At 43.4% G+C, this 23390-nt stretch overlaps 1 protein-coding gene across 1 annotated transcript; it reads right to left on the bottom strand.

Annotated features, from left to right (window-relative positions):
• Window positions 1–1529: 1529 nt before the first annotated feature.
• CCNB2 (cyclin B2) lies at window positions 1530–15641 on the bottom strand. The gene is made up of 9 exons (XM_008139177.3): window positions 15487–15641; window positions 13167–13295; window positions 12973–13086; window positions 6351–6521; window positions 6092–6250; window positions 3937–4173; window positions 3501–3641; window positions 3072–3182; window positions 1530–1803 (listed from the first exon to the last, which is right to left on the bottom strand). Exons 1-9 carry the CDS (start codon window positions 15508–15510, stop codon window positions 1693–1695), a joined length of 1197 nt encoding a protein of 398 aa, XP_008137399.2. The 5' UTR covers window positions 15511–15641; the 3' UTR covers window positions 1530–1692.
• Between the last annotated feature and the right edge of the window lie 7749 nt (window positions 15642–23390).

Genomic DNA, 23390 nt, shown 5'->3' on the forward strand with positions numbered 1-23390 from the left:
CTGTATCTAACATACCTTTGAATACCCAGAGTCCATCCCAGACCAGCAACCTCATTAAAATCATAGCCACTCACGTTCGAGCGCCTCCAGAGGCCTGACACACTTTAGCACAACATCTGAGGTCGACACTCTTACCCCAGCTCCCACAGGCCACACAGCTCCGACTCGGGCCCAACAACCCAGCGTCGGGGTGTGTGCTCTTCAAATACTGTGGTTACATCATCTCGTTTTCTAATTCCAGTGTTTTTATATTACAACTTCTACCTTTATAGCTGACTGCACATTTATAACACTTGAGTGTGGGTGCCTGCTGTGGCACATAAGGAAGTATCTTAAAGGTCTTTTTATGACATCCTAGAAGTAGGAATTTCCTGGGTCAGAGTATTTAATATTTAACTAAGCAGAGTATGTCATAAAGAAGCTATCAATGTCTTTGGAGTATGCCTACAAAACCCATCCTTTCCTGATGAGAAGTCAGGAGCCAGGAAAGCCCCCTCTCGTGGTCTCACTCAGTTACCATTCACACTTGTGAGCTGTCAGTGTCTGAGGCTGACGTGGGAACAAGTCCCACTATCTCAACAAGGGGATTTATAAAACTTTACACTAGGACTTCAACAAACAAAGACACCCAGTGTCTCTATCTAAATGCTTTGACTGCGGGCCTGCCCAGGGGAAGGGGTGGCCGGAGCATGTTCTCCGCGGGGGCAGTCAGAGCCAGTCACAGAACCAGGCACCTGTGGGCTTCGCTGTCGTGTAGAAGGCAGCTTGTAGCGACATCCAGGTTCCGAAACGCTGAGTGAAATGGGTTTAGTTTACTGAAGCACCTCAGAACCTTCAAGAATCTCACATGCATTTGTGATGTTTCCCAAATGTATGACTAACTCCTTTTTCTCAAAAGTCCAATTAACATCTTGTTGAACTAATAGTTTGGGAAGTTGTTGCTATAAGAGACTCATTTATTTTAGGAGGGTTTTGTTTTTTAAGTTAGTGGTTGGAAACTGAGAATGCATTCTCCCTTAGAAAACAATGTTAAATGTGATCACATGCCTACTGAAAAAAACAAACAAACCCGTAACGTAGTTGAAACAGCACAACAGGAAACTGCATTCCAAGTTTCTACTTTAACAGGATGTCACAGGCCCCTTAGGGTTGCTATTCCCAGTCTCAGTGAGCCTGTGAGATTGAGACCCATTGTGATCGTTACTTGTGGTAGCCACAGTCCCAGTGGGCCAGGTGTTCCTGTATGGGAATTAAGAGAATAATTGAGTAGGTTCTAGAAAGGGAATAGCCATGATTAGCCTCTCCTTTTAAATTTTCATAATGAATCAATCTTTTCATATTCAAGAAGCTTAGGAATCCGTTGGCAATCACTAAAGCCAAGTTCTAGATTTTCCATTTGAGAAAATGGTAGGAAGGTCTTTCCCAAAGCCATAAAGGCAATAATTTATATGCATATAGCTCAAAGAGAAATTAGTCAAAGCAAGTGTCTACTGACTTCTTCAGTATAGAATGCACAAATACACACAGGATACCTTAAGAAAAATCAATAGCTTTATTTTTTCTCAATATGTAGTTAGAAAATAGGTCTGAGAAGAGGTTTCATGGAGTAGACCAAAGAATTACATACAAAGTCAAGAGTTCCAAAAGAGCAAGAGAAAGTGCCAGAGGAAGCACCTTCCCGAGGACCAGTGCCTAGGGCCGCCCCATCAGAGGGAGGGCGAGCTCTTTAATGGCTTTTGAGTTCAGCTGAGGAATCGTGCTGATCTTCAGGAGTTTGCTGCTTGCATACTTATTCTTGATGGCCTGCAGAAGTCATCTGTGGTTAAGGACACATCAGGATCCCCTTCCGTCCCCCTTACACTTGTTCCTATCTAATTTACAAGTACTGAAGGGCCAGACCCACAATCTCAGATGGGAGGGTGATGCCGAATCACGGAGGCCAGCAAGTGCTCTGAGGCCAGACTGTGCTGTGCCTGACCACTTCCTTCCATGCCAAGTAACGGAGCTGGCCCAGCTGGTGGTACCAAATGACGTCCAGCTCCAAGGCGCAGGCGCTCTCCCATAAGCTACCAGAGGGGTGGGAGGTGGTGCTTATTGTACCTAAGTACCATCAGGATATGACAGGATGGCCAGGCCTGGCAGCAATACCTGGCAATAAACTGAGTGGCGATTGTGCTTAGCAGAGCCCAGACAATACCCTCAGGACTTAAACATTATGCTTCCACTGTGTGCTAATCATGCTGAAGCTACACGTAAGAAAGCAAGCCAGGGTGTGGGGTGCAAGTGCCTTACTCTGTTAAGCTGATATTCTGTGTCATACAAGCACAGGACAGTGCCCAACTCCCCGCTTCCTTCTCTCAGGAGGGCTACATGGGACGCTTCCTGAATGGGCTTCTTGCCATGCAGGTGCCTTTCAGTCACTGTCCCAAAGGATCCTGGACAAAGGCTCTGAGCAGGATCACCCAGATACCCAGGCCTTCCTCTGGGCCATTTGGGGTGGGCCCCTGCTGTTCCGGACCACACGCCAACCAGCCCTCCCTGCTGGCTGAGCCTACGGGGCGCTGGGACAGGCGTGGACACGTCGGTTGAACAGCTAGCTGCCTGGCCGGCTAATCTGGGCCTGGACATTGTTGGCCTGTTTTAGCCCTTTGTACGCCATAAGCATCTATAGACGCAAGCGGCGGACCTGCCCCACACACCAAGGGCTTCTGTAGCCGCAAACCTCGCATATCAACTCTGATCGCCCATTTTAAAATCAGACTTGTTAGTGACATCTCTAGGTTTGTAATAAAAATTATGGTAACTTAAATTCGTAAATATTCCAGCGCACGTGGAAGAAATGGGGATGGTTTCCGTTTTGGACACGTGGCAGTTAACTGGTTAAAGAAACTGCTTTCAGCGTTTGTGGGTATGCTCCATCCACTGTGTACTAGGAAAATATAGAGCTTGTGCTAAAACAAACTCTCACACATATGCCAATATATTTACACGAAAACACAAAGAGATACACATACTCTCATAGGCAAACTCCACAGTCGAATACCTTTCACAGCTTAGCAAGGAGTACTTACGATGAACTTGGTCAGGTTTTCGTTCACTCTCACCACGTTTTTGGCCATGTGCTGCATGACTTCCAACACCTCGTTCTCGGTGTACCCCGTGTAATACTGCTGCTTCACGTTCTGGAACACAACCAGGAGCGGGCACGGTAAAGCCTCCACTGCTTTAGAAGAGCCCATCTTACACATGCCGACCTTTCAGTCCTAGGGCTGACGCTGTAACCTGAACAAACTGGCCAGGGCCTTCGTCATTCTTTATAACTCTGTAACGCATTGTGTACCATGGTGTCCTCACCTACTCTCCATCTGGATCGTTCCAAGCAGCTTTTTTATGCCTTTGGACAATTGCTTAATGATAGAGTTGTAAAAATGCTAATGCTTTTCCTGTCAAGAGGCCCTAAAATATGACTTGACAAATTTCTTCTAAAATCCAACACTCACCCATTTTCCTTGGCCTAGAACCTTCTGGGACAGGCAGGAAGCAGCCGCTGCCACTCTGGAAGGGTGATAATGCACCATGTCGTAGTCAATAAGAGTCAGTTCCATCAAATATTTGGCTAAAGTGTGCTGTTCAACATCAACCTACGAAAGAACAGCCAGGGACAGGAAGGAGCACAGTTATCATCTTGCAAAATTCTGGGTGGAGGCCTAAGAACACAAATCCACTAAACTCACTTTTCCTTCCCAGGAACCGTTCTGCTCCACAGTATGTCACAAACACAGAATGTGAGGTCATTTCTCTTAAGAGCGGATGCAATAAGTATTAGGACTTATCTAAAAGAGGTTTCCTATAAGTTTCACTTTAATTGGATCAATGTTTCTGGGCTGAGACAACAAGTGGCAAAATAAAGTCTCCTACAGAATTGGAGGCACTTACCTCCCCAGCTTTTGATGCCCGCCTTAAAAAATGTAGTGGTAAAGGCCGACCCAACTCAAATTTCAGTTCTTTCAAAATTAGAGCTTCCATTTCTCGGATTTGGAAACTAGTATACGCATTGTCTGTGATGTAAACGAAGTCTTCTATATTTGGAGAAAACATTTCCTCATACTTGGAGGCCAAAAGCAAAGCTGTAATCCCAACCAGTTGAAGCTTCTTACGAGAGACTGGCTGAACCTAATTGGAGAAGAATGTGTCCAAGTCATACCTAACAAGAAGACTGGAAATCCGGGTGGAAGAGAGTGAGAGGGAACCGAGTCCTGGAGATGTGCACACCGACTCTCCCACATCAGAAGCCTAAACGTTAACAGTCAGTACTCACGACATGCCAGGCAGCCAGGCACAATGCTAAGATTCTAACCATCACCTCATCGAATCAAAAGCCCTAGGAAATATGTATTTTCCCCAACGTAAAAACAGATGGCCTGATAAGAGATTCAGACATCAGTCCAAGAGGACTCAAGTGCTGAGTGGAGAATTATGCATGACAACGAAGCTCCCAGTCACTGCTCCAAGTCCATTGTCCTGGCTTGAGTGTCTAGGGAGGTCCCAACGTGGCACTCAACATGGTCTGAGTCAGCATAAGGCCAAGCCAAAAAGCAGGAATTTAATGGCTGCCTGGGGACAAGGAAGGAGATTCTTTTTTCTTTTAATATATTTTATTGATTTTTTTGCAGAGAGGAAGGGAGAGGGAGAGAGAGTTAGAAGCATCGATGAGAGAGAAATATCGATCAGCTGCCTCCTGCACACCGCCTACTGGGATGTGCCCGCAACCAAGGTACATGCCCTTGACTGGAATCAAACCTGGGACCTTTCAGTCCGCAGGCTGACACTCTATCCACTGAGCCAAACAGGTTAGGGCAGGAAGGAGATTCTTAAATGTTTCTGTAATCCTCACCAAAAGTATACTCATTATTCAGTCTGAAGAATCTTTCTAAGATGTTTCATAGTCAATGAAAACCTCAGTCTAGGGTATAAGTGTCCCCCTTAATTTCCTTAGAAAAACAAAAACAAATAAAACTGGGACTTTGCTTTTCTTGCTTCAACTCTAATTATTGAGAAACTACCAATTGAAAACCACTATGGTTTCTTAGGATTTTGTAGTATCTTAGGGTCATTAATTATAAACACAGTTATTGTTGTATTGTTTATACGTGACCTAAACCTGTATCATAAATGTTGACTTTACATAAATAAATCATATCTGCAAGGCTACTGTTTGGTAGATTACACACTAATGGTTTATGTCTGGAATTTATTCTAAGTGGTTGGTGTTTTTGAGTTACCAATTGATAAGTATTTTGATGATCACTCTGCCTCTCACCTTAATTTCTTACATTCCTCAGTTGAGATTTCACATTCCAATACACTCCCCCACACACCCCAACCCTTTTATAAAAAAGTCTGCCTCCTCCGTTTCTACCATGATTCCATGCCACACCTGGTTGGAAACTTAAAAGTTCTCTAACCTTGCCCTAACCGGTTTGGCTCAGTGGATAGAGCGTCAGCCTGCGGACTCAAGGGTCCCAGGTTCCATTCCGGTCAAGGGCATGTACCTTGGTTGCGGGCACATCCCCAGTAGGGGGTGTGCAGGAGGCAGCTGATCGATGTTTCTCTCTCATTGATGTTTCTAACACTCTCTCCCTCTCCCTTTCTCTCTGTAAAAAAATCAATAAAATATATTTAAAAAAAAAAAAAAAAGTTCTCTAACCAAACTCCTCACTTTTCAGAGGAAGCTCACCAAAGAATACCGTACTATGGAAACTGCAAGCAGGCCAGGAAAGCCAGCATCACAAGCCCCACAGGCTTCAGACTCACTGTAGACCACCTGCTGGCACACCTCCCTCAGGAGTGACTGTGGCAATGCCGTATTTCCCAAGCCCTGTTCAGCAGGCTGGCCTAACTAAAATGCCCCCCACTGCTCAGAACCACCAGAGGTTTGACACACTTGGAGAGCTTCCCATCCTAGCCTCTGAAGTTCTCTGGCTTCTCATAAATTGGCTTTTGGTCTTTTCTTCCGAGCTACCACACCTTGGCATCCCATAAACACAATGTTCTGTGAGCCCTGGTACGAAGTCCCCGCAGCCACACTCACCTGTAAAAAGCGATCCATGATGGCGACGCACATGTAGAGGGTCTCCTGCAGCAGCCTAAACTTGGAATGGACCTGTACCAGCCAGTCCACCAGGATGGCTCGCATGCGGCCGTTTATATCTCTTCCATCTAAGAAATGTGGATTTATGGTTTGCAGAACCTGTTGGGAGAATTAAAAGTTTAAGGAGCTGACCTCGTTTCCTTCCCAGCTGTGTGGTGCATTCAACATTTACACAACCAAAACACAAAGGACCGCTCACCTCAAGCTGCCTCAGGTACTGGTAGATATCCTTAACGTAGTCGCTGCAGAGCTGAGGGTTCTCCCCATCTTCATTATCAATATCTTCGATCTTGCAGAGCAAAGCGTCAGAGAAAGCCTGACAGAGGTTCTCTTCCTTCATGGAGATATCCTCAGGTGCAGGCTGAGGCTCCTACATGGACAAATTAAAGTGCATGTATTACCACTTTAGGAGCAGCCTTCATCAAATACATGCAGAGCCAATTGGTTTAAAAGTATCATATAACCCTGGCCGGGTAGATGAGTTGGTTAGAGCATCATCCCAATATGCCAAGGTTGCAGGTTCAATCCCCAGTGAGGGCACATACAAAAATCAACCAATGAATGCATAAATAAGTGGAACAACAAATCGATGTTTCCCTCTGTCTCTGTCACTCTATCTCTAAAATCAAGCAATCAACCAATAAAATATGTTAAAGCCAAAACAACAAATTTCAGGTGAATAACTCATGATGAAGTCTCTAGAGATATCCTCCTCTTTAAAATTCTCTAAGTTACTCAAAGTGAAACCCTAAGTCTTCACAATGGCTTACCGGCTCTGCAGGACCGATCTTCCCTGTTCCCTGCTGACCCGTCTCCTGCTCTTGCTCCTCTCCCTTGGTTTGCTTCACTCCAGCCGACTAGCCTCCCCCACTGCAAACAGGCTCCCACTTCCCAGAATGCTCTTGTTCCTGTATTCAATGGGTAATTCCCTCACCTTCTTCAAGTTTTGTTTAAATGCTACCTTCTCATTGAGGTCTCTCCTGACTCCTACTTAAAATGGCCATCTGCTTCTTATTCCTATTACATGTGTTTCATTTCTCTTAGTGTTTTTCCCATATAACCTATAACTTTCTGATATATTATAGAGTTTACTTATGTATGGTATGTATTATTTTCTGTCTACCTCTCCTGGAATGTGAGCTCTATATCCCTATATGTATTTAAATTGATTTGTTCACTAAGGTATCTCAAATACTTATGTCATCCCTAACATAGAGTAGGTGCTTGATGAATATTTATTGAAAGAAGCTTAGACACCTGGGTTCAGAGATTCCTGGAGCTGACAGTTCACTTTAGCAGTAGCCTCTTCTGCCAGTGTAATGTTTTCTTCTCTCCAACTAATTTATTCTAAACTGAGAAAATGTTTGACAGCTAAAAAGCAGAAAAGCACATTCCAGCCTATGAATAAAATAGGAGGAGGAAGCAAAGACCGAGCAAGTATACACCCACTAATTATTTTCTTATGTTGATGGGGTGATTTTTTTAAATCACACATTAAAAAAATATATTAAGTTAAAGCAAGTGTTTAGTAATTAAGTATAAATAACCCTTACTTTTTGAAAAGAATGAGAGGTACTTCTCAAAGTAACATCTAACAGAATTGCTACGCTGTAAAGAATACGTATTAAAGTAATAAATATAGAAAGAGAATGCTGTATAATAAACAATTTTGATTTACATTAAAGCTCAATGATTATAGTTTCCAATTTTAGAAAAGGATAAAACATTAACAACAAAATATACATAGCAATTCAAAACAGGCCCTTCCCTCTTAAATCAAAGTTATTAAACCAAGGAAGGGCCAGGAGAACAAGAGGTATGCTGGTAGGCATGACATTTATTCAAGAACATAAGAATTTCAAGGGGTGCCCTAACCGGTTTGGCTCAGTGGGTAGAGTGTCAGCCTGCGGACTCAAGGGTCCCAGGTTCGATTCCCGTCAAGGGCATGTACCTTGGTTGCGGGCACATCCCCAGTAGGGAGTGTGCAAGAGGCAGCTGAATCGATGTTTCTCTCTCATCTATGTTTCTAACTCTCTATCCCTCTCCTTTCCTCTCTGTAAAAAATCAATAAAATATATTAAAAAAAAAAAAAAAAAGAATTTCAAGGGGCTAGAATAAATAAGAAATGCTACTTGGGGTACTGGGAAGAAACCTAGGGACAGTTACCAGAGAGGGGAAGACCTTCAGGAAAATGAGTAGGGAAAGGTACACCAGTACAAAGCTCCAGCGGAAGCCAAGAGATAAAGGCAAGTGTGGGGACTATACACTGATTTGGGATGGCGGGAGATAGCACGTGAGGAATGCAAAGATGTGCCGGAAAGGTGAGCAAGTATCTACCTAAGGAGTTCAGATTTGTCCTAAAGCAACTGAACTCACTGAAGGAACTGAGCAAGAGTGACTGGAATCAGATGCACATTTTAATAAGCACATGCAGCTTAGTGTAAGGTCACCTTTTTCAAGGATAAGCATTTTCACTCTCCACAGGAAGGGCAGTCAGTTCCAGGAAGCTGGTTTAAGGAAGCAGAGATTATCGTCATGTGCTGCCTTAGCAGCTTGAAATGTTTACTCATGTCAGTTCAGAAGTACACCTGAGTTTAGCTATATCCCAAACCTCCAGCATAATTTTCTAAAAGCATTCCTTTGGGACTCCAGCTTATTCTAAAATCCTTCTTAAGATCCCACTCATCATGCAAGTAGTAGCCTAAGCCCTATAAACCAACTGTGGGGCCTTCTGCCCAGGGCTGCTGCATGTAAAATAAAAAACTGTATCAGCTAATTATGCGGCACAAACTTCTGAATGACAAAATCAGCCTAAAGAATTAAAACCTTCAAGTTAGGTGAAAAAATGAGTTATGTGAACTGTCAGAGACAACTGAGAAGTCCTATCAGAAACAATGAGGATGAGAGATTTTGCTGAACTTGAACTTCTGTTTGATCAAGAGATGGGTGAAGTGTGAGTCAAGGCTACTGAAGTTCTCCAAGTACCGACATTGAGTGAGTTGGGTCTGTTGAGAGAATGATTAATACTGATAGGCAAATATATAGGTATTTACACAAACCTTAGTAAAACACAGAGTTTCTTCTTTTAAAAAAAAATGTTTTTATTGGTTTCAGAGGGAGGGATAGAAACATCAATGAGAGAGAGAATCACTGATCGGCTGCCTCCTGCACACCCAACAATGGGGATCAAGCCCACAACCCGGGCATGTGCCCCGACCAGGAGTCAAACTGTGACCTCTAGGTTCATAGGTTGACACTCAACCACTGAACTACACCGGCCAGGCCAGAGTTTCTTCCTTTTTTTCTTTTTTTAAAAAATATATTTTATTGATTTTTTATAGAGAGGAAGGGAGAAGGATAGAGTTAGAAACATCGATGAGAGAGAAACATCGATGAGAGAGAAACATCGATTAGCTGCCTCCTGCACAACCCCCATTGGGGATGTGCCCGCAACCAAGGTACATGCCCTTGACTGGAATCGAACCTGGGACCCTTCAGTCCACAGGCCGACGCTCTATCCACAGAGCCAAACCGGTTAGGACCAGAGCTTATTTATTAATTAAATTTATGATGCCAAACATCATAAATCAATGTCAATTAAGTGCAACTAGGAAAGACTGCAAGTAAAACTTGATTCTGATCAGTTCCCAATTTGTAGCAGAGACTGTGTACTCGTGAATAATTAGGCACACACAACTGCAGAAAGGTGAAATCGGTTACCCTGATCAGCTTTAGGGAATGTAATATGCTGTGGAATGGAATGGAAGGGCTCACTGCTGTTAGACACCCTGTGCTTCACTGGCATTTTAAGCAGCTATAGGGACAGGCATTTTAAACACCTGTACGGAGCAACAGTGACTCTGCAGATGGAGCAGAGGACAGGGCAAAAGCTAGAGGGCTGACGAGAGACAGCGAGCAGAGGGGCTAACCTGCCAGGTGGGGCTTCCCCTACATTGCAGATGTTATGGTCACTTCTGTACTCTTTTTCAGAGAAAAGTGCTTTGAATTGGAAACAATTCTTGTTCATCAATCCCCAATGTATTCTGAAACTAGAAGCATGTTTCGATCACAGAAATGATTTTTAGATAAACTGAGCTACAGGCCCATAATTCTTTATCTGAAACACAGTGGCCTCAATTCTGTCAGGAAGCTAGAGAAAAAGGAGTCAGCCAAGATGTGGAGAAAAGGGAACTCAGAGAGTGGAGTTCTGAAGGAAATTTCTCCTTTGTTTTGTTCATAATATTTTTGGTTCTTTGGTGGGTTTTTTGGGTTTTTGTTTTTGGTTTTTTTTTGGTCTTTTTTCCTTCTTCAATTCAAATAGTAGTATGTACCTATGGTGACAAGTCTGACAATTTTAAGGAAGAAAATAAAAATCAATCTTAAGCCCAACATAATACTAAAAAGTAAAAGTATCATCGATATTTTGCATATGAAAACATTTTTAAAAGCAAATTTGGAGTTACATTGCATCATATCGTGTAATAATTTGTTTTCTAATGCAACATGCATTTTTTTTTTAAAAAGAATAGTTTGTTGACTTTTAGAGAGAGAGTAAAGGAGAGAAACATCGATGTGAGAATGCAACATCGATTTGCTGCCTTGTGCACGCCCCCACTGAAAATCAAGTGCACAACAGGCATGTGCCCTGACCAGGAGTTGAACTGGCAACCCTTTGTGCACAGGAGGACGCCCAACCAACTGAGCCACACAAGCCAGGGCTGTAACATGCATTTTGACATCTTTAAGTATTCCATTAAAACATGGTATTCACAGCATTTCATTGAATGGATTTAACTGATCTCTTAATAGAGAATATACTCTATTATGAAAAATTCATTATAACACTATTTAAAAGTCCTCTATTGTCTCTGTGATCATTTTCTTAGGATAAATTTTTAAAAACAGATTTACTAGGTATGGAGAATAACCATCTGAAATATACTGACAAATGGCCCTCCCGTGGTGCAGGAGGAACCACATAAACAGTCATCCATATAAATGCTTAGTAACCGTCAAGAGCTCAAGGTCTGAAAAGCTGCTTTGGGTCTGGCATTTAGGAGGCCACTGGCAACCTCCCGGGAAAGGCTCATTAAAGGAAGGCTGATCTTGAGTATTTGTTCTGAGCTTTATAGTTCTTGATTTGAAGCTTTTTTTGTTTTATGTACAGCAACATCTTGCCACCATCTCTTCCAGGTAGAAGCTTCCCAAGTCTGTCCCTCCTTCGGATGTTGCTGGTCCATTTCTAACTACATTTCCCAGAGGGTGTCTTTCTGTTGCCTCAACACATCTAAAGCCGAACAAGACACCTTCCCCTAAGCTCTCTCTCTCTCCTGACTGCCCCATTTTTTATTAATTTTTTCCTAAATGGTTTCTTACTCAGTGCTTAAGGGTCTCACTCCTCCACTCCAAGCAACATATCCAAAGACTTCCTTCCACATACAGGATGTGTCTGGGAAAGGAGTTCTGGTACATGCTGACACATTTGATGTTGTCTCTGAGCACCTGCATAGGCTGCTTCAAGACCCTCATCAGCTCCAGCTTAGACAATTGCAATTCCTCCTAATTTATGGCCCTTTCTCCCACCCTACCCAGCTTTCATCACTTCCCTTCTCTTCAAAACTTTTCAGATTCCTCACTGCCTTACAGCAGCGATTTTCAACCAGTGTGCCACAGGAATTTTTAAAACATGCAATTCCTGACTAGTCAGGGACACTGACCTCTTTTCCCTGGTAGTCAAATAAAAAATGACAACAGTCAACAAAACAATATCCATTCAGTGTGAGTAAATCAAAATCATACCTATTTTTTTTTTTTGTCAGATCAGAAAAAAGTATTTTTGGTGTGCTGCAGAATTTTAATAATTAGTTTATGTGTGCCATGAGATAAAAAAGGTTAAAAATCATTGCCTTCAGGAAAAAAAATCCAAATTCCAAGGCCTTCAAATACAACTGTAACCTTCTCCCAACTTTATCTTCTGCTTCCTCACACCAATCTCCTGACCCAAGTTAGACTTGTAGACGCCTTACCCAAAACACATTTGGTGCCTTGATTCTTGCTACTGCTTTGTTTACCCCCACCCCCACCCCACCCCAAAGGTGCTTTTTCCTGTCAGCGTCTCCCTATCCTTACAAATGCCACTTATTCTAAGAAGTGCATCTAGGATTGTTTCCTAGGATTACTAATTTAATTTTCAGGTACATATGCCCCTTCTAGACAAGCTTTGTGAAGGCAAGATGCCCTTTATCAGCCTTAACATAACTGGATGCATACAGTAAGTGTTTGATGTATATATTTCTCATATAACCAATGTTTTATTTCGAAAAACTTCATACAATAATACATACATATCTTTGAACTTGAAAGAGCCAAGTAGTTATTGTTGTATTCTCAGCACCTACAACAGAGCCAGTCTCATGGTAATCACATGAATGTATATAATCTAGGAATGACAGCATGCATGAACTTGAACGTGGTGGAAGGGAAACAGGCTGAGCTAACCAGTCACAGAATTGTGAGCTCCCATAGTCTTCGTGGGCAAGTTCATTCTTGCGGTGGATTATTTTAACAAAAACTACCAAATATCACTCTGAGATCACTAAATTTATTTGGGTATTAATGTAATTAGCTATTATTCAAGGTCATAAATTGAATTATGGTATCATCACTAAAATGCATATATACTCATTTCTGACAATGTTATTTCAAAGTAGAGCTCTCACTGTGAATGTTCTTCAAAAGTTGCAGCGCGGAAAAGGCACCCTGCAGCCGAGCCAAAAATAGGCCACTTCACGAAGTACGTTTGTAAATTCAGAACCTCCTACCTTTGGAGCCAACATTCTCATCTGTACTGGTTTCACGGAAGCAACAGGTTTCGGCTGTTTGTTGACATTTGTTGTTTTGTTGGGTTGAACAGGTGCTTTGGTGTTCGGAGCTTTCTACAAGGGAAAGGTACGTGAGTAGGGCAGAACAGCAATGTCGCTCCAGGGGGTGCCCATACAGTCCTCAAGGTTGTTACCTTAGCTACTTGTGTGGCTCTGGTTGTAACTCTATTTCCAATTTCTTCTAAAACTGCTCTCCGGAGTGTCACATGACTCTTCGCTTTAGAATTAACTTCTTTGTCAATGTTCTCCAAATCAGTGGAGACCTAAAAAAATTTAAAAAGAGTTGGGACAATTGAAAGCACTTGGCTAATGTCAGATAACCAAATTCAGAATTGCTTTAGGAAAGATTAATATGCTGAGATCTATTGGCAAGAGAAAAAAGTACGTTTCAGGAAATCTAAAAATACTATTTGTGTTTGATAACATCACTCTAAATTAGGCAGATCACTCATCTACCTTATCTATAACTAGAGGCCCGGTGCATGAAAATTCATGCACTGGAGAGGGGGGGTCCCTCAGCCCAGCCTGCCCCCTCTCATAGTCTGGGAGCCTTCAGGGGCGGGAGGAGACCTGGCGATCAGGGGAAGGCGATGCCCCATCACACCTCTGCTGCTGCCACTGCCGGCAGCACAAGCTTCGGCTGGCCCTGGTTACCTGAGCCTCGGGTGGCCCTGGGCATCTGGATAGCCACCATCCGAGGTTTGCCTGCGCCTCGGGCTGGCCCTGGGCGGCTGGGCAGCCACCATTTGAGGCTTGCCTGTACCTCGGGCCAGCCCTGGGCAGCTGGGGGACTGAGGGGACTGGGGAACTCTGGAGGCAGGCCTTGCTCCATGCCTGCCGCCCCAGCAGGGTTGAGGGGACTGGACGCCACCATCTTGTGGCTGTGGGCGCTGCCATCTTTGAGGGTGGGGCAGTCAATTAGCATATTCCCTTCTTATTGGCTGTGGACGCCACCATCTTTGAGGGCAGGGTAGTCAATTAGCATATTCCCTCATTGGCTGTGGGCGCTGCCATCTTTGCAATGGCGTGAGGATCAATTAGCATTTTCCCTCTTTATTAGATAGGATAGTGCCATTAGGAGCTTAACAGATCAGTGACTATTTCTCATATAGCACCCATCTCACTTGTTGGAGAACCCTATATATAAAAGGTTACCTGCAGTATTTGAAAACCTTCCTTTACACAGATAAGTAACAAGTGCAATTAAGACACAATACTAAAAAGTTATAGCAAGCCCTGGCTGGGTGGCTCAGTTGGAGCATTGTCCTGTACATCAAAAGGCTGCAGGTTCAATCCCCAGTTAGAGTACATACGGGAGGCAACCGATCAATGATTCCCTCTCTCTCTCTCTCTCCTCTCTCTGTCTAAAATCAATAAAAACACATCCTCCAGTGAGGATTTTTTTTTAAGTTATAATAGGCTGTTTAAAACCTAAACTAGCTTTGATTCGAATACCACTCTAGAAATAAGAAGTGCTTGTGTAGACATGATCTTGTAGAGACACAGCCTTTTAAAATGAGGTTACCGGTTTGGCTCAGTGGATAGAAAAACATCAATGATGAGAGAGAATCATTGATTGGCTGGCTCTTGTATGCCCCCTCCTGGGGATCGAACCTGCAACCCGGGCTTGGGCCCTTGACTGGATCGAACCTGGGACCCTGCAGTCCGCAGGCTGACGCTCTATCCACTGAGCCAAACCAGCTAGGGCTAATAGCCAACTTTTTAAGGTGTTTGAAATTTAATGCTTATAGGTGGAAGCCTGGTAATGTCATTAAATTTTTACCCAGCTTTTTAAAACCAGCCTTACAACCAGGAAGTTGGAACTCGGCAGCAAAGGGAAAGTAGATCCAAGTACAATTCAAGCCCGCAGGAAAAATATCCAAAACACCATTAACACTGATTTTTGCAAAGATGAAATAAATGAGGTCAAGCTTGATCAAACATTCAGAACATTTTACTGACTACGGGAATTTCTTCCCGTCCTCCTCCCCATCCCCACCACGGATCCCAGCTGGAAAGGAGTCTGCGAACAGAGGAAGGAAATCCCAAGAGGCGGGTGTTCAGATAGCTCTCTCACAACAAAGAGCACTCGGACCGCTCCCAGGGTACCAGGCCCAGCTCGGGAGGCTCGCTTTACAGGTGGCCCCTCCCAGGGTTTGCCTGGACTTCCCACCCGCTCCCCAGCTCAGAGACCCGCAGGGGCGGGGAGCCCGCCCGCGGAGCCCGAGGCCGGCCAAACAGGACAGGCCGCAGGGGAAGCGGGCAGCCGGAAGGAGGGAAAATCTGAGGGTTGGAAGAAGGGGGAGTGGGGGGCCGGAAGAAGAGGAAAGCGGGGGGTCGGTTGGGACGTCCTATTCCCCAGAAGCTGGGAGTTGGAGAGAGAAGCGAGAGGCGGCCAAGGGGCCTGCGCGGCCCAAGCCCGCGGCCCGGGCTGGTGTGGCCGGGCTCACTCACCGTCGGGCGTCGGAGCAGCGCCATGAGGGACCGGGCAGGCAGGCGTGCCAGCCGCCCGAGGAGGGACGCGGCGAGAATGGGGGGGCACAGGGGTCCGCGGCGCCGTTAGGTCCGCACTCCGAGCCCGCACCGCTGGGATCTTCGAGGTCGCCTAGCTGCAGGATTCAAATACCGCGCCGCTCGCGCCCCCATTGGGCGGCCGTGCGCTCTTCCCATTGGCTAAGCGGGAGGCATTCCCGCATGCTGATTGGCTGAACTTTCCAGACGTTTGATTGTCATAACAACCGGTTGTTTTTCTTCCTGTCCTTTACAAAAATCTCGGCCTCCAAGATAAACAAAAAATTAAATGTCTCATTGAGAAATCAGACGTAGGACGTCTTCTCTGAATTTTAACAAGGCCTCAGCTACGGATGTTTCTCTACGTTTGTACTGGGTGGGCGGAAGTTGGCTCTAGGGAACACCCTGAAAATGCCATTTCTGATCTTGATTCCTCTTCCGGAAATTTCGAGTTGGAGTTCAGGTTGGGTTGGTTTGGGTCGTGAACAGGCGCCCTTGGGGTGGCTCAGAGTTGCATTGTATAACGTAGTTGAGACTCAAACGTGTGCTAAGGGAGTGGGAATTGTGGCGTTTATCTAAAAGCTAAGATTCCCAGGAGAGGCAAAAAAGAGAAAACGTAAATGCCATTGGTGTGATTTGTGATTCATGTAAGATCTTCATTGTATTGCCGGCACCTACTACCATTGCTTGGTATGTGTTATGGTCGGTGCTCAATAAATGTTCGTTGAAAAAGTGATCCTATGATGTGCAGAATGCTTTATAATGAAAAAGAAGGTGTGATCCAGCCTTGGGCAGAAGGCTAGGAGGATCAGGTCAAGACAGGAAAACAGGAAAGAAAAAAGTGGGAAGAACTGGAAAGGGGAGAAGGAAGAGGTAAAGAAAGGCCCAACGCCCACAATAAAGGTAGTGGGATGACTCCTGAAAACAGGCTTCATCTAAGCATCTTTAGCCAGAATTCCTACACACCTAGTCTACGCTTTAAAAAATGGTTTACCTCTCTATTATTGGGGTAACAATAAGCCTTAAATGAAGTTAAATGATCTGGATTAAATTCCTTCCCTTGCCCTTGCATCTGACATTTCTAAACCTGCTTCCTCTTTCATAAAACAGGAACAACTGCAGCTACTAAGCAGCATAGCAAGATGTTAGTGTATCCATCGTCCTATAAGAAAAAGTCTTGGGAAGGAAAATAGAGATTTAGTGCACTGGGGTTGTGAATAAAATTATATTTCTGCTTTATTATTATTATATGGTGTTAAGAGCTACAACTATAAAAGTAATCTTCACCGTCTTACAGGGCTTTGTAAACAAAAATGCAATGAATGGTAAAGTGTTCTTATTATAACTAACTTGACATTGTCAAAATAAATTACTTTAATCCATATTAGACAGATTGTATTTTCATTATAAATGGAAGTAATTTCTTTTGTATCCCTCACTGCAACTAACCTAGAACCTTACAAATTAACTGTGATTCAACCTCTTGTTTAATGCATTATAGTCCTATGTTTTTATGTCCTGTTCCCTCCTGCCTTAGACAACATTGATCACTCCTCCTATATACTAATTTACATAAACTTTCTTGTTGAAGCCTCATAACAATCCTTATAAAGCAGGTAGTATCCCAATCTTTTGTCATTTTTTTATTGAGGTATAATTGACATACTAATTTTAGGTGTACAACATGATTCTATATTTGTATATATTGCAAAATGATCATCACAATGATTCCAGTTAACATCTGTCACATATTATCTCAATTTGAAAAAACTAAGGCTCGGAGAAGTTAAATGTCTTGGCTGCAGTCATATCACTTGAGTGTCAGAGCTAGGATTTGTAATGGGTCTAATTCCAAAGCCTGTGCTCTTTCCACTCCAGTTACATTTCTTCGCTCTATTTACATTTGGCAGAAAGAGTGAAGACTGGGGAAAGGTTGGAACAGTCACCAAAGGAAATTGAATAGAAAATTAACCAATTGATCATGTAAAATTCTACATGATCAATCACTTTATTTTCATTTCTTGGTCAAGTACTGCTTCAAAAAGATACGCATGTGAACTTCAGTGAATATGGGGTGAAGGAAGAATACTGCAGGCAGAAGGAGCGCCCCAAGAAAAGCACAGAGCACAGTATTGGACTGGTATGGTGTAAACAAAGTGAGTGTCTTGCTTTGTCAGGGCCTATTGGGCTTCAAGGTAGCTGTTGCCGAGTGTCCTCCAACCCCATGAAAAGTAGTCAGAGGCAGAGATTCTGAGATTCCTACACAAATGTCCAGGTAGTAGAGTGCCAAATGGGAATTCTGCTCTGACACCTACATCCCCCAGCTGGGGGTACAGGCCTGCAGTCTTGGCTATGAGGATTATCCTTCTGAATCACCAAAGATTTGCTTGCTGTTTGACAGACCCTCCTTATTTTCTATTTCTTATTCAGATACCCACTTCTTTCTCCCAGTCTTGAGACTACTTCACAGTCAGATAGCCACTGTTGATGGAGAATTTAAAATTTCAGGAGGCAAAAATTGCCCAGGTCAAGTCAAGGCTGGAAACCTCATAGCCCTCCAGAAGTCCCATTAGGACCCTCTCAAACTCAGCCCCAGGTGCTGCTTAATTTCAGCAGATGCACTGCATGTGCTCCAGGTGGGCAGGGGTGTTGGTGTTTTGCACCATTTCATCTCCAGTGCCTACAACAAGGTGCTTGTTTATTGTTGCATTTTAACGCCGATTCACTTGGGTTACGTGCAAGTGTATCACATAGGACAAGTCCAAAAGCTTACCTCATGTTCATCATTTCCTTGAATAATACTTTCCTCTTCTGGCCTTGGTGACCTTCAGTAGCCATTGTTCCAGATCACAGTGAGGACATCAAGGGCCCGGTGTAATTAATATACCATTAATTTGTGAATGACATAATTGACAAATGATTTTCATCAGCTGATTTTGATCAGAACCCAGCTATCTTCCTAAGTTCTCTCCCTCAGTTGCCCTTATCCCATTTCTGTTTCCCACTACCACCCATTTCTGCTACCAGTTTGATTTCTTCTCTTCTTTCAACTAGCCAGGAGATAAACTAAACTATATTTGATATATTAAAATTAACATGTCTGCACGCCAGGTACTGCAGGGAACACAGAGAAGAATATAGTATGAGCCATGCCTTCAAGTTCAAAACAAGAAGGGGATACATAGAAACAAAATTATTCTAAGAGGCAGAACCTATAAAATACTGAGCACAAAGGAGAGATTAATTAAAAATGGAGGGAGATGAAGGGAGGCTTACTAGAAAGGAGACATTTGAGCTGAGCTTTGATGGAAGGTTATATTTTAGCAGGCAGCGATGGCAAAGGAATTTAAGTGGGAACAATAAGAATATACATGTGAATAAAAACAATGTATGTAGTCTTGGGCATTTGGATGATAAGTATATTAAAGACAAAGCTGCGAAAGTCCAGAAAATGGCCAAAACCGATTTGGCTCAGTGGATAGAGCGTCGGCCTGCGGACTGAAAGGTCCCAGGTTCGATTCCAGTCGAGGGCATGTACCTTGGTTGCGGGCACATCCCCAGTAGGAGATGTGCGGGGGGCAGCTGATCGATGTTTCTTTCTCATCGGTGTTTTTAACTCTATCCCTCTCCCTTCCTCTCTGTAAAAAATCAATAAAAGATTAAAAAAAAAAAAAAGTCCAGAAAATGAGGAATCAAGGACAGTTTTTAAGAAGGATAATGACTTTGTTAAATTTTTGCTTTAGAAATCTGACCCCTGAGAGGCATGGAGGTTGGATTAGAATGGATGGGAAAGCTAAGGGTTTCCCAGGTGAAACTTGGACGAGTTTGGAGAATGGGGGAAAAGGTTTGAGAGGCATTTTAGGAGAAATGACAGACCCTTGGTTGGAGCATCATTCAGAGTGTCATACCCATGCACTAAAAGGTTGCAGTTCCATTCCCAGTCAGGGAATCAATAAACATATCCTTGGGTGAGGATTAAAAAAATAAAGTTTTGCCTGCCGGTGTGACTCAATGGTTGAGTGACAACCCATGAACCAGGAGGTCATGGTTTGATTTCCGGGGAGGGCACACGTCCAGGTTGTGGACTCAATCCCCAGTGTGGGGCTTGATTCTCTCATGATTGATGTTCCTATCTCTCTCTTCCTCTCCTTCCCACTCTGAAATCAATAAAAAAATTTTTGAAAAAAGTTTTTAGGGCTTTGGTTAAAATTTTGTCAAGAGTTATACAAACTGCCCTAGCTGGTTTGGCTCAGTGGATAGAGTGTCAGCCTGCAGACTGAAGGGTCCCCGGTCAAGGGCACATGCCCGGGTTGCAGGCTTGATCCCCATTAGGGGACGTGCAGGAGGCAGCCGATCAATGATTCTCTCTCATCACTGATGTTTCTCTCTCTCTTTCCCTCTCCCTTCCTCTCTGAAATCAATAAAGATATATTTTTTAAAAAGTTACAGTTATAAATAAATATAGTAACTTTCATGATAATTTCCTTCTTACAAAAATAAAGCCTTTTCTTCTGCCTTACTTGTGTCCATCTTGACCTGCTACTTTCACCTTGACCAATACTAGCTCAACATTGTCTTGTCCAGTATTGCTGGCTGGCTAGGCAGGGTTAATGGGTATGTCCTAGTCCCGTGGTTGGCAAACTGCGGCTCTCGAGCCACATGCGGCTCTTTGGCCCCTTGAGTGTGGCTCTTCCACAAAATACCACGGCCTGGGCGAGTCTATTTTGAAGAAGTGGCGTTAGAAGAAGTTTAAGTTTAAAACATTTGGCTCTCAAAAGAAATTTCAATCGTTGTACTGTTGCTATTTGGCTCTGTTGACTAATGAGTTTGCCGACCACTGTCCTAGTCTATGGCCTGTACATTTGCCCAGAAATAAGGAGACCCTGAGAGGTGGAAAGAAACACCTTTCTAGTGCCTTTATGAGCCTTCACTCAAAATGATTTCTTAAAATGTGGACCTCAAGCTTGTGGATTATCTGTCTTGTTTTTGTTGTTGCTTTTTAATCAACCAAATGCCTTCTATTAGCAAGGTACTGTGCATACTACTTAGGGCAAAAAACAAAAGCAAAAAAACAACGTCTCTATCCTCATGGTGCTTAAAATATAGAGATAAGGTACATGAAAGAACACCACCATAATTCACTTATGCTTAGAAAGTGAGTAGAAAGGTAAAAGGTCTGTTGAGGATAAGAAACCATTGACTCAAGAGTTTTTACATTATGCTGTTCGATTATTCATGCATGTCTGGTTCTCTATTACAACAGATAAACATTGTGAGACACTCTAAGTTTTGTATCATATCCTAGTCAGCTGCAGTGGGATATTAAGAAGCTAAAGAATGCAAAGAATGTCCCAACTGGCATATCAAATTGACTTTTTCCATCGCAGCCCCAATTCTAGGCTATGCTGTGCCTGTGAGGTGTGCAGGTCCTTTGGGACATGAGAGCCAGTCCCACCATCACATAGATGATGGTGTCTCATTTCTCTTCAGTTTGTAATCCTTTTCCAATCCATTCTTATTCCTTCTATTTCCATACCTGTACTTTTGGAAACCCATGCTCCCTTAGAAAATACGACCATTCCAAGACCTAACTCATATCTAATATGGAATTATGGAATTCCATACTTATTAATGTTCAGACCACCTCTGGAATAATGCTCATTAATAGGTGTTGTACTTTGAAGAACACTAATAAACTAGAAGTATCCAGAAAAGGGTGATAAGAACAGCTAAGAGGCTTAAGATTCAGTTCAAACAAAAACAAGGGTTCTAAGGATCTTTCACTTGTAGACCTAAATAAGTCAAGATAGCAGTCCTACAATAAATATCTGAGGAGCTAGCAAATAGCAAGAAACCAGATGTATGCTCTAGAATATAGAATAGGACCCTATGTGAGCTTATAGGAAGATCTATCAAAGGAAAAGAATGATTGCAACTGTTTACAAAAGAAATGTGCTTCTTCAATAAATAGTGACCTCTGCCCAGCCCCTCGAACCAGGAGGTCATGGTTCGATTTCAGTCAGAGCACATGCCTGGGTTGCATTGCAGGCTCGATCCTGAGTAGGGAGCATGCAGGAGGCAGCCAATCAATGATTCTCTCTCATCATTGATGTTTCTATTTCTCTCTCCCTCTCCTTTCCTCTCTCTGAAATCAATTAAAACATTTTTTTTTTTTAAAGTAGTGACCCATCATCTCTGGAAGAACATAACCAGAGGCATGATAATTGCATTAGTCAGGGTTCTCTAGAGGTAGCTGACAGATTATGGAAGCTGATAAATCCCATAATCCAGTCTGCAGTCTGGAGACCAGGGAGAGTCTATGGTGGAGTTCCAGTCCAAAGGTAGCAGGCTGGAGACACAAGAAGAGCCTCACTTTGAGTCCAAAAGCAGGAGAAAAACTATGTCCCAGGTCCATGGCAGTCAGGCAGGAGGTATTCTCCCTCATTTACACATGAGGGGCTGGGGAGGCAAATCTTTTTGTTCTATTCAGGCCTTCAACTGATTGGATGGGGCCCACCCACATTAGGGAGGGCAATCTGCTTTACATAGCCTACAGATTCCAATGTTAATCTCATCTAGAAACACTCCCACAGACACACCCAGAATAACATTTGAGCAAATGCCTGGGCACTTCTTGGTGCAGTCAAGTTGACACAAAATTAACCATTACAATAATCATCTATCAAGAACACCACAGGAAGAATTTCTAAATTATACAAAGATATTGTAGTCAAAGGACCAGAAACCCTAGCCATCTCCATCCCATAAGTTTTTCTCAAATATCAGCATAGGAAAGCGATTCCTCTGATTTACTTAAGAACAGAAACCATTTTGCACAGATGGCTTCTCCAATTCTAGACTTTGTTTTAGGGGTGGAGGACTAAATACATTCAGGAAGTTTGTACTAGGAATTCTAACAAAACAATGGGGCTTGTTTTACTTTGCTGTGATAGATTAAGGATGGCCACAATTTTTTGTTACCATTTCTATTAACAGGTGTAGTCTATTTCCCCTCCCCTTGAATCTGGGCTAGTCTCATTACTGGCTTTGACCAACAGAAGGTGATAAAATGATACTGTGCCTGTTCCAGGCCTGGCAGTTTCTTCTTTCTTAGAGCTCTGAGCCAGCATGTAAACAGATCTACCAAGCTAGCCCTCAGAGGTCGCATTGAGAGACATGCCCTGTGAGTTTTCAGCTGTCCCAGCCACCACAACGGAAGCATCAGACATCTAAAGGGGGCCATGGTGGACATCCTACCCCAGTGGAGCTCCCAGCTGAATGCAGCCACGTGAGGAACACCAGTCATGCCACACTGAGATGAGCTACTCCTGCCTTGCCCTGTCCAACTACCAGCAAATGTTGTGTTTTAAGCCACTAAGACTTGGGGTGGTTCGTTACAGGAAAGAGAGACACTTATTTGGGGCATCCGAAATCTTTGCACCAAGTAAGCCTTTTTGTTTGCTGGAATAGTCTTTGGTAGAATTTTGGCCACAGAAGTCCAGATGTCTATAGACTAGGCCTTGACATAGTAGTTATTAACTGTGATGTTTTGTTTTAAATGCAGTTATGTGGTCACTGACAGGCCACATACATGAAGGTGGAGATGAAAATTTCCTAGTGCCTAGTGGTATGGTAGCTGCCATATCATAGCACAAAGGTTGCAAAAGTCAGCAAGGCTGAGGGTGAGATGGCCAACAACTTTAACCTGCGTGTGGATGAGGATGACTTTGAGAAGCTCCTTAAAGGTGGTTCCTGAGGAAATGACTGAGGAGGAGTTGTGGGAAACGGAACAGCAACACATAGCTGAAGAAGAGGCAAGAAAAAAGAAAACTAGAAGAAAAAGAAGA

This window comes from Eptesicus fuscus, chromosome 5 (genome assembly GCF_027574615.1).
Source record: "Eptesicus fuscus isolate TK198812 chromosome 5, DD_ASM_mEF_20220401, whole genome shotgun sequence".
Lineage (NCBI taxonomy): Eukaryota > Metazoa > Chordata > Mammalia > Chiroptera > Vespertilionidae > Eptesicus > Eptesicus fuscus.